Below are 13,456 nucleotides of genomic sequence, written 5' to 3'. Positions count from 1 at the left end.
TCGTTCCACTTCATGATTGTGTCCCACTTGTTGTTGACACTTCACAAAAAAATACAGTTTTATATCTTCATGTTTGAAGCCTGAAATGTGGCAAAAGGTCGCAAAGTTCAAGGGGGCCGAATACTTTCGCAAGGCACTGTAGATTTGTTTAACACTTTATGTTACTGCATGATTCAATGTGTTATTTTATAGCTTTGATGCCTTCACTATTATTCTACAATGTAGAAAATATTAAAAAATAAAACAAACCATGGATTGAGTAGGTGTCCAAACTTTTGACTGGTTCTGTTATATATTAATATTCATAAACTGTACCTTCAACAACAAAGAACATAATTCCCCATATCTGTAAGAGTATAAGTAAAGCTCAATATAGACATTTTATTATAACAAAATAGGCAGTAGACTGAAGGTTAAATATCAGTTAAAATCTCAGTGTACAATTCATTATTTTGCGTCAGTGTTTTGCTCCTAATATTAATACATGGACACCTGGAGTCAGTTCAAAAACAGCCATTCATTCATTCACTCTATTTCTGGTCGGGAAGTAGACCCCCCCCCCCCAAAAGCTTAGTGACATGAATAGATTAAAACCATCATGGATCGTAGTGAACGAAGGCGGCTAATGATAGAAAACTACTCACCTAGTTACCTCTGCGCAGTTCGAAAAGACTAAAACAGGTATGCATGGCTGCTTCAGATGAGCAGAGACGTACGTTGGTGTGCATGGATATACAACATGTGAAAAATAATGGCGATGAGTAATGCAGTTCAGATACAAGTCCAAATGAGAAATAAAGAACAAAAACGTGACAAGAAAACATGTCCGAAACATGCTCTTTAAAACTATAACGTGCTAAGTTTTGCCTCATGTCATTTCCTTTGAAGAACCTATACATGAAAAAAAAGGGAAAAATATATAATTAATATTGCATCTAAAATCATGTTCCTTAAACATTAAGGAATTGTACCAAAACCAAATCCCCCCATAAGCATGAAAAACATCCAGAGACAAGGTCCAGACACCAGTCAGAGACAGCGCAAGAACACCCCAGAGAGTGTATGTTTGTGTGTGAGAGAAAGAGACAGCATTAAATAATTTTGTGCGTGTGTGTGTGTGAGAGAGAGAAAGATAGATCATCAACTCCAACGCGTGATCAGCTCTCTAGCCAGTGTGACAGAGGGGAGCAGGGTGGTGTTTGTGTGTGAGAGAAAGATGGAGACGTGTGTGTACTGTATATATGTATGCATGCATGTATGTGTGTGTGTGTGTGGGGGGGGGGGGGGGGGGGGGTAAGAGGGCCGTAAAAGACGTAAAATCAGAGAAGACATGAAGACCACTTAAAGAAAATAAGGGTACTCTCTTCTGTCCTCCTTTCACTCCTTTCACAACTTCTCCTTGGCAGGCACCCAGATGAAGGGTCCTGACTGCTCCTCGATGATGATTTTCACCGTGTTATAGATCTCCTCCAGAGAGTCCCCCTGGACTATAGCTGCAGCGACACAGAGGGGATATACATTAAACACATCACTACATCGCAGTGATAGACTAGCGTTTGGTCTAGGAATTTAGGATTAAGCTGCCTCATGCTACAGAAACAGGATATAGGTTCCTGATCGTATGAGCCGTTCCGTCTCGCACAAACCAAGGCTCGAGCAAGGCTACTTACTACATCTCAAAGATACTAAATGCATACACTGAGTACACAAAACATTAGGAACAACTTCCTAACATTGAGTTGCACCACCCCATTATGCCCTAAGAACAAATTAAATTCAAGGGACATGGAATCTACACAGTGTTGATAGCGTTCCACAGGAATGCTGTCCGTTGTTGACTCCAATGCTTCCCACAGTTGTGTCAAGTTGTCTGGATGCCCTTTGGGTGACAGACCTTTGATACACACAGGAAACAGCGGAGCGCAAAAAACCCCAGCAGTGTTGCAGTTCTTGACACAAACCGGTGCGCCTGGCACCTACTACCATATCCCGCTCAAAGGCACTTACATCTATGGACAGAGTCTCCCACCTCAGCTGTAGATCTCTGCAGTTCATCCAGAGTGATCATGGGCCTCTTGGCTGCATCTCTGATCAGTCTTCTCCTTGTATGAGCTGAAAGTTTAGAGGGACGGCCAGGTCTTGGTAGATTTGCAGTGGTCTGATACTCCTTCCATTTCAATATTATTGCTTGCACAGTGCTCCTTGGGATGTTTAAAGCTTGGGAAATCTTTTTGTATCCAAATCAGGCTTTAAACTTCTTCACAACAGTATCTCGGACCTGCCTGGTGTGTTCCTTGTTCTTCATGATGCTCTCTGCGCTTTTAACAGACCTCTGAGACTATCACAGTGCAGGTGCATTTATACGGAGACTTGATTACACACAGGTGGATTGTATTTATCATCATTAGTCATTTAGGTCAACATTGGATCATTCAAAGATCCTCACTGAACTTCTGGAGAGAGTTTGCTGCACTGAAAGTAAAGGGGCTGAATAATTTTGCACGCCCAATTTTTCAGTTTTTGATTTGTTAAAAAAGTTTGAAATATCCAATAAATGTCGTTCCACTTCATGATTGTGTCCCACTTGTTGTTGATTCTTCACAAAAAAATACAGTTTTATATCTTTATGTTTGAAGCCTGAAATGTGGCAAAATGTCGCAAAGTTCAAGGGGGCCGAATACTTTCGCAAAGCACTGTACACAATCCATGTCTCAATGCTTAAAAATCCTTCTTTAACCTGCCTTCATTTACACTGATTGAAGTGGATTTAACAAGTGACATCAATAAGGGATCACAGCTTCATCGAATCAGTCTGTCATGGAAAGAGGTGATCTTAATGTTTTGTACTTTTATACTCAGTATATATTATAGGAAGGACAGGCTTTCCCGTATTTTGCCCATTATTTAATTCAGGGATCTGCTACAGACACTTGTCATCATGCTAAGTGCGGAAATAGATGTAGTGTGTGAAGCAGGTTGAGAATGGACTGGTGTGGGGGGCTGGACTCACCAGTGAAGTGCTCAGTGAACTCCTGCTCCAGTTTTATGGCTCTGTCAAACGTCTTCCTCCCCTGGTCCTCTGTTAGCCTCTTATTTATCTCTCTATAGGGAGGAGAGAGAGCGCGAGAAAGGATGACTAAGACATTGCCCTATGTACAGCTAATAGGTGACTGAATAAAAACACAGTGAGTCTGAACTCTTAATTGCCATTGCTTTGGCCTCTTAATATGAAAATGACATGTTGAATCAAAACAACTTACAGGATATTCTCCACAGACTTGGGCTTGACGAAAATAGCAATGGGGTAGAGCATGGTCGACTGTAGTCGTTTGATGGCGTTGCCTGAAACATCCAGGATGCAATGCTTCCCCTGGAGATAAAGAGCAATAGATAAGACAACTCATCACATCACAACAGCCATATTGCTGACACATCCTCCTCTACTCACCTTCTCAGCGACCTCCCGTACAGACTGGATGCTGGTTCCATACAGGTGGTTGTTGTACTGGCCTGCCTCGATGAACTTGTGATCCTGGATGTCTTTCTCCATCTGCTCCCTGGACACCACAAAATGATAGTCTCTGGCATCCACCTCGTAATCCCGTTTTAGTCTGGTCGTGTCTGGAAAACCAAACAGATTGTTTCATGGAAATGTAGTTATCTTTGTTTGATACATTTAATTATCGACAACTCTTGCAAACTCGTTATCACACCTCTAGGTACAAGACAAGGGTCAACATAGGATGGCAGGTAGCCTAGCGGTTAAGAACGTTGGACCAGTAATCAAAAGGTTGCTGGTTCATAACGCTGAGCCAACGAGGTGAAAAATCTGTCAATATGCCCTTGAGCAAGGTGCTTAACCTTAATTGCTCCTGTAACCTGCTCTGGATACGGGCGTCTGATAAATGACTAAAATGTAAATAAAAACATAAAATTGTGTATGTAACAAAAATGTTGGTTCTCACGTGGGACACAGGATCCAAATTTGTCAGGGAACTCTGAGATGAGGTCATCGTTGATACGGTCCTTCATTGGCCCCAGGATGATGACGGGTCGTGTGTAGTTCACTGGAGAGACAAGATGGATCTACTGTATCAATACTGCCCTTGTATAAGCAAAATTATTCACCCCCTTGCATTACAATCTGTAATTTAATTAGATATTTATTTGGATTTCATGTAACGGGCATATACAAAATAGTCCAAATTGGTTAAGTGAAAAAAATAACTTGTTTCAAAAGTGCAAAAAAATGTAACTGAAAAGAAGTAGGTGCATATGCATTCACCCCTTTTCCTATGAATCCCCTAAATAAGATCTGGTGCAACCAGTTACCTTCAGAAGTCACATAAAGTCCACATCTGTGTGCAATCTAATTGTCTCAGTAGACAAGTCGGAAGTTTACATACACCTTAGTCAAATATATTTAAATTCAGTTTCACAATTCCTGACATTTAACCCTAGTAAAAATTCCCTGTCTTAGGTCAGTTAGGATCACCACTTTATTTAAGAATGTGAAATGTCAGAATAATAGTAGAGAATCATTTATTTCATATATTATTTCTTTCATCACATTCCAAGTGGGTCAGAAGTTTACATGATACCAAATACTAATCGAGTGTATTGCCTTTAAATTGTTTAACTTGGGTCAAACGTTTTGGGGAACCTTCCACAAGCTTCCCACAATAAGTTAGGTGAATTTTGGCCCATTCCTCCTGACAGAGCTGGTGTAACTGAGTCAGGTTTGTAGGCCTCCATGCTCGCACATGCTTTTTCAGATCTGCCCACAACAGGATTGAGGTCAGGGCTTTGTGATGGCCACTCCAATACCTTGACTTTGTTGTCCTTAAGCCATTTTGCAACAACTTTGGAAGTATGCTTGGGGTCATTGTCCATTTGGAAGACCCATTTGCGACCAAGCTTTAACTTCCTGACTGATGTCTTGAGATGTTGCTTCAATATATCCACATAATTGTCCTTCCTCATGATGCCATCTATTTTGTGAAGTGCACCAGTCCCTCCTGTAGCAAAGCACCACAACATGATGCTGGCACCCCCGTGCTTTACGGTTGGGATGGTGTTCTTTGGCGTGCAAGCCTTCCCCTTTTCCTTCCAAACATAACAATGGTCATTATGGCCAAACAGTTATATTTTTGTTTCATCAGACCAGAGGACATTTCTAAAAAAAATACGATATTTGTTTCCATGTGCAGTTGCAAACCGTAGTCTGGCTTTTTTTATGGCAGTTTTGGAGCAGTGGCTTCTTCCTTGCTGAGCTGCCTTTCAGGTTAGGTCAATATACGACTTGATTTATTGTGGATATAGATACTTTTGTACCCGTTTCCTCCAGCATCTTCACATGGTCCTTTGCTGTTGTTCTGGGGTTGATTTGCACTTTTCGCACTAAATTACGTTCATCTCTAAGAGACAAAACGAGTCTCCTTCCTGAACGGTGTGACGGCTGCGTGGTCCCATGGTGTTTATAGTTGCGTACGATTGTTTGTACAGATGAACGTGGTACCTTCAGGTGTTTGGAAATTGCTCCAAAGGATGAACCAGACTTGGAGGTCTACAATATTTTTTCTGAGGTCTTGGCTGATTTCTTTTGATTTTCCAATGAAGTCAAGCAAAGAGGCACTGAGTTTCAAGGTAGGCCTTGAAATACATCCACAGGTGCACCTCCAATTGATACCGTTTGAGTCAATTAGCCTATCAGAAGCTTCTAAAGGCATGACATCATTTTCTGGAATTGTCCATGCTGTTTAAAGGCACAGTCAACTTAGTGTATATAAACTTCTGACCCACTGGAATTGTGATACACTGAAATAATCTGTCTGTAAACAATTGTTCGAAAAATTACTTGTGTTATGCACAAAGTACATGTCCTAACCAACTTGCCAAATCACTAGTTTGTTAATAAGAATTTTGTGGAGTGGTTGAAAAACAATTTTTAATGACTCCAACCTAAGTGTATGTAAACTTCAGACTTCAACTGTACACACATATTCTGAAAGGCCCCAGAGTCTGCAACACCAGCAAGCAAGCGACACTATGAAAACCAAGGAGCTCGCCAAACAGGTCAGGGACAAAGTTGTGGAGAAGTACAGATCAGGGGTGGGTTATAAAAAAATATCCAAAACTTTGAACATCCCACAGAGCACCATTAAATCCATTATTAAAATGTTTTAAATAATATGGCACCACAACAAACCTGCCAAGATAGGGCCACCCATCAAAACTCACGTACCAGACAAGGAGGGCATTAGTCAGAGGCAAAAAAGCAACCAAAGATAACCCTGAAGTAGCTGCAAAGCTCCACAGCGGAGATTGGAGTATATGTCCATAGGACCACATTAAACTTTACACTCCACAGCTGGGCTTTGCGGAAGAGTGGTCAGAAAAAAGCCATTGCTTAAAGAAAAAAAATAAGCAAACGTTTGGTGTTTGCCAAAAGGCATGTAGTAAAGTCCCCAAACATATGGAAGGTACTCTGGTCAGATGACAAAAATGTTGCTTTTTGGCCATCAAGGAAAACACTATGTCTGGCACAAACCTGAGAACACCATCTATGTTTTTCCCATCGACAGGGAGTGGGAAACTGGTCAGAATTGAAGGAATGATGGATGGTGCTGAATACAGGGAAATTCTTGAGGGAAACCTGTTTCAGTCCTCCATCCCAGTCTCAAATCTCTGGAGGTTCACCTTCCAGCAGGACAATGACCCTAAGCATACTACTGGTTTAAGGGGAAACATTTAAATATCTTGGAAAGGCCTAGTCAAAGCTCCGACCTCAATCCAACTGAGAATCTGTGGTATGACTTAAAGATTGCTGTACACCAGCGGAACCCATCCAACTTGAAGGAGCTGGAGCAGTTTTGCCTTGTAGAATGGCCAAAAATCCCAGTGGCTAGATGTGCCAAGCGAGACATACCCCAAGAGACTTGCAGCAGTAATTGCTGCAAAAAGTGGCTCCACAAAGTATTGGCATTGGGGGGGATGAATAGTTATGCACGCTCAAGTTCAGATTTTTTGTCTTATTTGTTGTTTATTTCACCCCCAAAATATTTTGCATCTTCAATGTTGTAGGCATGTTGTGTAAATGAAATTCCAGGTTGTAAGGCAACAAAATAGGACAAATGCCAAGGGGGTGAATACTTTCGCCTGCCACTGTAACTAATTCTAAGCTAACTAACTATGATTTACAAACCAACTAAGATACCGTAACCAAGTGAGATAACTAACTCTAATGGGGCAGTGAGAGCTGAGCTATCCTGTGATACTGCTGCTGTCAGATGTGTGACAGAGATGATAATGTAAGCTGCGTCTTACCTTCCTGCTGTGTGACCGGCTCGTAGGACAGGACGTACTCCTCCTGGCCACCTGATAGGACGGACAGAACAGGCGGCCATGTTTAGACAAATAGTGGCGATGCAGTAGATACTGTGATTATGGTTAGACCAGTCAGACCAGCTGTTGGCAAGCTGTGTGTGTGTGTGTGTGGGTCAGTATTCTCCCTGTCCCTGTTATAAGTGTGCGTATCAAAATGGAGTTAACATAATGACCCTTCGCTCCATCTGTACAGAACATTAAAAGAGTAGCTAATGTGCATGCCACGAAGCTTGTGAATATGCATGAGCAGATTTCTTAAAAAGTATTTAATTGCAGTAGAGAAAGCAGAACACGAGCTGTATAGTCACAACAGCAGACTCTGTTCCTCTCACTCAAATACACTGGTAAAGCTCTACATTGTTTTCATATCAATCCAGTAACTGTTCTAATACAGTGGTTCTCAACCTTTTTTGGCTACTGTACCACCAAATACATTTACAGTAGCTCTGTCCAGAGTACCCCTGAAGAACCCTGCATGGGAATTTTACCAGTAAGCCTATGGTCTCATGAGTCTTATTGAGAACCACTGTCCTAATACGACTGCTATTTCAACATGCATCCCTGAAGTAGCATGGGGACTCTAACATGTGTGATCCTCGGAGTATGCTGCTCAGACCAAACAAACAGAAGAGATCATAAAACAGATGATGGAGACATGCAAAACAAATGAAAGAATACAGGCAGCCCGTCGGCGGAGGTAGGGATTGAGGGAGGGAAGGAGGGGGACACCAAGACATATGGTAATTACTTTCACTATCGCTGGCATTAGAGGTTGCATGCTCTGAAAGTATAACAAAGGGAATGTCAGCATCACAGAAACATGTAGATACAGATGCCCGCTCCCACTGATGTCTATTGAGTTCATGTAATACAAGGTCACAACATGAAGACACACAGGATCACCAGGAGAGGGCAGTGCTAGGAACGTTTTGAAGATGGAGGTGTGAATATTGTACTTTCTAAAAACGATACCCTCTCAAGTTAGCTTTTGTGAAGGGCAGCGTGACGGTATAATCTGTGAGACCTTCCTCTTTCATCCTAAAATTTTATCAGAGCAGGTCATCCTATCAAATCACGTCAAGGTGCATGTCATGGCCATGTCAAGGTCATAGAGCTTTATACACCATGCTAATGTGTGTTTTTCCTTCCAACACTGTGGCCGTCTCAGAACAGGTCTCTTGTAAAAGATTATACCGTGAAGAAATAAAGGTGAACTAAAGTTACGGTTAAAACCATACTGAAGGGTCTTAACAATGCCAAGGGGGTAGAATAGGGATATTTTCAACAGAAAAGATCCCCAACAAAAAGGTGATTCTGACACCACATTATTGTAGTTTTGTGATTTTATATTCTTTAAAACATTTTTTATATTAGTTTTAAGATTAAAACTTTGGATCATCAGAGTTAAGTCTTCTGGACTACACAGGAGTCAGGACTGTCGATTATGTCCCCTACAGTACATTATTCGACAGACTATGTGTCTCTAAACTGGCCTATCTATGCTGAGTAAGGGGAAACAAATACCAATACTGTTGAGGAGCCTGCTATAACAATGCTAAAGCAGCATACATGATCTGCAGTACAATACCCACCGACGAGTCACCATTGATTTAGTGACATCACACTGACTCAGTGTGCTGGTCATAATGTAACGCTAACCACAGTGTAAATGCTGATCAGTGTACAGAGGCCGATGTCAAGATGATCTGTTAGAAATATGAGTGTTGGGTCGTGTTACATGGATGCAATGTATGTTTAGAGGTACTGTTTGGGCTTTGAACGGAATAGAAATAAAGCACACTGTTTTGTATAAATGTTTTTATGTAATCAAACTAAGACGATTGTCAAAATAGAGGCTGGGTGCCAGAGAGAGATTTTGATGACAATGCATTGGATGTCATGGCTAAGGCTTAAATGACAATTTATACAATATATTACAAGCTTCAGATGGTTGTGTGACAGACTTACTCAGTGCTTTGTTGTCAGGGACCTGTGAAGTAGTCGTCAGAGAGCAAAGCAACAGGAGACACAACCACAAGAGAGATATTCATTACTGGAACACATCATGCTGTTCAACCGTCATGCACAACCGCAGTGCTGCACTGCACTGAATCCTACTCCGATTCTGTTGCAGAAACTATTGCATAGTTTGGCATACTGAGTCTTGCATAGTTGGTTTTGTTTCGGTATGTTGCATTTAAAGCGGCTAATATTACGTTGATTCCATCACAATTGCCACAGTAAAGGGAAACGTTGACAGTGTTAAAAGGGAAATTGGCTAATATTTGTTCTGTGCTGCTGTCCCGGGACAGTCTCAGGGCTACTGCGGCACCATCAGCTTAGAAGTAACATTGTTCAGCACCACAGACAGTGATCGGAATTCTCACAATTTTGACAGTTGGGTCCAACAGAGTGAAGTGGAATATGTATCTGACAAAAGGATGTTGCTAGACAAAGTTAATGTTGCTAAACAGACTTCCTACAGTCAATTACACCTTTCATGCAATGGGCATTGCACATAATGTGTCCAAACCGGTCACAGAAGCTAGACAAAAATAATGTCTAATATAAACAAAGGGGAATGTCTGTTGACGGTTTATCAGCTGGTGATATTTTAATAAAACATTGGTGATGTACACTGAACAAAAATATAAAACGCAACATGTTAAAGTAAAGTTTCATTAACTGAAATAAAAGATCCCAGAAATGTTCCATACACACAAAGCGTATTTCTCTCAAATTTGGAGAACAAATTTAGTATCCCTGTTAGTGATCATTTCTACTTTTCCAAGATAATCCATCCACCTAACAGGTGTGGCATATCAAGAAGCTAATTAAACGACATGATCATTACACAGGTGCACCTTGTGATGGGGGCAATAAAAGGCCAGTAAAATTTGCAGTTTTGTCACACAACACAATGCCACAAATGTCTCAAGTTGAGGGAGCATACAATTGGCATGCTGACTGCAGGAATGTCAACCAGAGCTGTTGCCAGATAACTGAATGTTAATTTCTCTACCATAAGCTGCCTCCAACTTCATTTTAGAGAATTTGGCAGTACATCCAACCGACCTCACAACCGCAGACCAAGTATAACCATGCCAGCCCAGGACCTACACATACGGCTTCTTCACCTGCAGAATCGTCTGAGACCAGCCACCGGACAACTGATGAAACTGAGTTTGCACAACCGAAGAATTTCTGCACAAACTGTCAGAAACCGTCTCAGGTAAGCAAATCTGCATGCTCGTTGTCCTCACCAGGGTCTTGACCTGACTGCAGTTCGACATCGGAACCGACTTCAGTGTGCAAATGCTCACCTTCGATGACCACCGGCATGCTGGAGAAGTGTGCTTTTCACGGATGAATCCCGTTTTCAACTGTACCGGGCAGATGGCAGATGAATGGCGTCGTGTGGGCGAGCAGTTGCTGATGTCAATGTTGTGAACAGAGAGCCCCATGGTGGAGGTGAGGTTATGTATGGGCAAACATTTCCTCCCCTCCCACCTCAGCGCAAGCGAGCTGATATTAGACAGGCAAATTGCCGAACCTGGCCTAATGGGTGGAAAATGCCAGTCCCCAAGTTTTTATATGGCGAAAGTGCAATTTACCTGCGATTGACACTTGCACCACCTGAATTTAGAGCAATCAGAGTAGGAGTGCTGATCTATGATCAGTTTTGCTTTTTAGATCACGATGAATAGGAAAAAACATCTGATCCTTCATGAGCAATTCTACTCTGAGACGCTTTGTGAATTTGGGCACTGATTAGAGCTGTACAGAATTTGTGCTGGAACCCACCACTGTTTCAACGCAGCACAGTGTTCCTCTGGGAGATTCACTGAGTCAGGTGGGAAATATAACAAAAGTGTTGTGGCTAGGAGAACTGAACAGTGATCACGGTAGACATGCAGCCTCAGACTCTTACACAGACAGCCTCAGACAGTCAGATATTAGTACATTAATTTAGGTTATATGGATAGAAAATAATAGCTTCCTCTGTCAGTCTCTATGGGGGTACCACAGGGTTCAATTCTCGGGCCGACTCTTTTCTCTGTATATATCAATTATGTTGCTCTTGCTGCGGGCGATTCCCTGATCCACCTCTACGCAGACGACACCATTCTGTATACTTCTGGCCCTTCCTTGGACACTGTGCTATCTAACCTCCAAAACGAGCTTCAATGCCATACAGCACTCCTTCCGTGGCCTCCAACTGCTCTTAAACGCTAGTAAAACAAAATGCATGCTTTTCAACAGTTCGCTGCCTGCACCCGCACGCCCGAATAGCATCACCACCCTGGATGGTTCCGACCTAGAATATGTGGACGTCTATAAGTACCTAGGTGTCTGGCTAGACTGCAAACTCTCCTTCCAGACTAATTTCAAACATATCCAATCCAAAATCAAATCTAGTGTCGGCTTTCTATTTCTCAACAAAGCCTCCTTCACTCATTCCGCAAAACTTACCCTAGTAAAACTGACTATCCTACCGATCCCCGACTTCGGCGATGTCATCTACAAAATAGCTTCCAATACTCTACTCAGCAAACTGGATGCAGTTTATCACAGTGCCATCCGTTTTGTTACTAAAGCACCTTATACCACCCACCACTGCGACCTGTATGCTCTAGTCGGCTGGCCCTCGCTACATGTTCGTTGCCAGACCCACTGGCTCCAGATCATCTACAAGTCTATGCTAGGTAAAGCTCTGCCTTATCTCAGTTCACTGGTCACGATGGCAACACCCACCCGTTGCATGCGCTCCAGCAGGTGTATCTCACTGATCATCCCTAAAGCCAAAACCTAATTTGGCCCCCTTTCCTTCCAGTTCTCTGGTGCCTGCAACTGGATTGAATGGCAAAAATCACTGAAGTTGGAGACTTTTATCTCCCTCACCAACTTTAAACATCTGCTATCTGAGCAGCTAACCCATCGGTATATAGCCCACCCAATTTACCTACCTCATCCCCATACTGTTTTTATTTTATTTACTTTTCTGCTCTTTTGCACACCAGTATCTCTACCTGCACATGTTCATCTGATCATTTATCACTCCAGTGTTAATCTGCTAAATTGTAATTATTCACTCCTATGGCCTATTTATTGCCTACCTCCTCATGCCTTTTGCACACAATATATATAGATTATTTTTTTTCTACTATGTTATTGACTTGTTTATTGTTTACTCCATGTGTAACTCTGTGTTGTTGTCTGTTCACACTGCTATGCTTTATCTTGGCCAGGTCGCAGTTGCAAATGAGAACTTGTTCTCAACTAGCCTACCTGGTGAAATAAAATGTAAAAAATTATTAAAAAATTATGGATAGAACGCTGACTTGAAATCTGTGTGTATCTCAAGTTTAGTACTCTGCCCATATTAAAAACATACAAAATTAAGGCAGAAGAATACTTGCATGTTCAGTTTTCTTTTTAAACTATCTTGAAGAGTATGTTATTGTTGTGATGGAGTGAGAGTGCGGGTGTGTGATGGCCGGTATATTCCTGCTCGTTGGCTACATCTGCTTGCCAGAATAGAGGATGGCCCTGAAGGGTAAGAGCTTAATTACACACACCTGAATATCATTAGCTTGGAGGTTGGGTGGTGGCTGTTTAACCTGGCTCAAAGAGGAGCTAGGTTTTTGGTTTGGTTTTATTGTTACCCAGCTCTGTGGAGCATTCTGTTTCATTTCCTGAATAAAAGTCCTGGGTTGTTTCCTTGGAGAAAGGTCCATCTTGGTCTAAGCTTGTGCTACTTCACACTTTCGTCACTTGTGGGCCAGCCCGGCCCCCCGTCTGCTACATTGTAAACAATATTTCAATAACAACACTGATAATGTAACAGAGATCAACTCACCCCTTTGTCTTGAGACCTGGCATTGAATTTGACAGTCTTTAACCGCGCTCTGTCTACCCTGCAGGAGAGAAGAGAGAGAGAGGGGCTGAAAAGCGAGGGAGTGAGGGCTACACCCATGGGGTCACTGATGAAACATTTAACATAATCGTGCCTTGAAACGGGATATTGCTTGTGTGTGAAGACTCAAATCCCGGTTCCATCTCTATAGTA

At 42.1% G+C, this 13,456-nt stretch overlaps 1 protein-coding gene across 4 annotated transcripts in view; it reads right to left on the bottom strand.

Moving 5' to 3' along the window:
• Positions 1 to 344: 344 nt before the first annotated feature.
• The window catches only part of LOC110521846 (discs large homolog 1-like protein), a 188,766-nt gene continuing 175,654 nt past the window's right edge, over positions 345 to 13,456 (bottom strand). For 3 of the 4 annotated variants that reach the window (XM_090232125.1, XM_090232127.1, XM_090232129.1), the window contains 8 exons: positions 13,247 to 13,304; positions 9,355 to 9,376; positions 7,327 to 7,377; positions 3,966 to 4,067; positions 3,449 to 3,621; positions 3,261 to 3,370; positions 3,011 to 3,102; positions 345 to 1,493 (listed from right to left, as the gene is read on the bottom strand). In XM_090232125.1, the coding sequence (XP_090088251.1) occupies positions 1,387 to 1,493; positions 3,011 to 3,102; positions 3,261 to 3,370; positions 3,449 to 3,621; positions 3,966 to 4,067; positions 7,327 to 7,377; positions 9,355 to 9,376; positions 13,247 to 13,304 (715 nt within the window). In that variant the 3' untranslated portion in view covers positions 345 to 1,386. The remainder of the gene's footprint in view (positions 1,494 to 3,010; positions 3,103 to 3,260; positions 3,371 to 3,448; positions 3,622 to 3,965; positions 4,068 to 7,326; positions 7,378 to 9,354; positions 9,377 to 13,246; positions 13,305 to 13,456) is intronic. The other variant, XR_016495291.1, reaches the window with a different exon arrangement.

Source organism: Oncorhynchus mykiss, chromosome 4, assembly GCF_057628025.1.
Source record: "Oncorhynchus mykiss isolate SJ-2025 chromosome 4, ASM5762802v1, whole genome shotgun sequence".
Taxonomy (NCBI): domain Eukaryota; kingdom Metazoa; phylum Chordata; class Actinopteri; order Salmoniformes; family Salmonidae; genus Oncorhynchus; species Oncorhynchus mykiss.
This window is presented reverse-complemented; position numbering and strand designations above follow the sequence as displayed.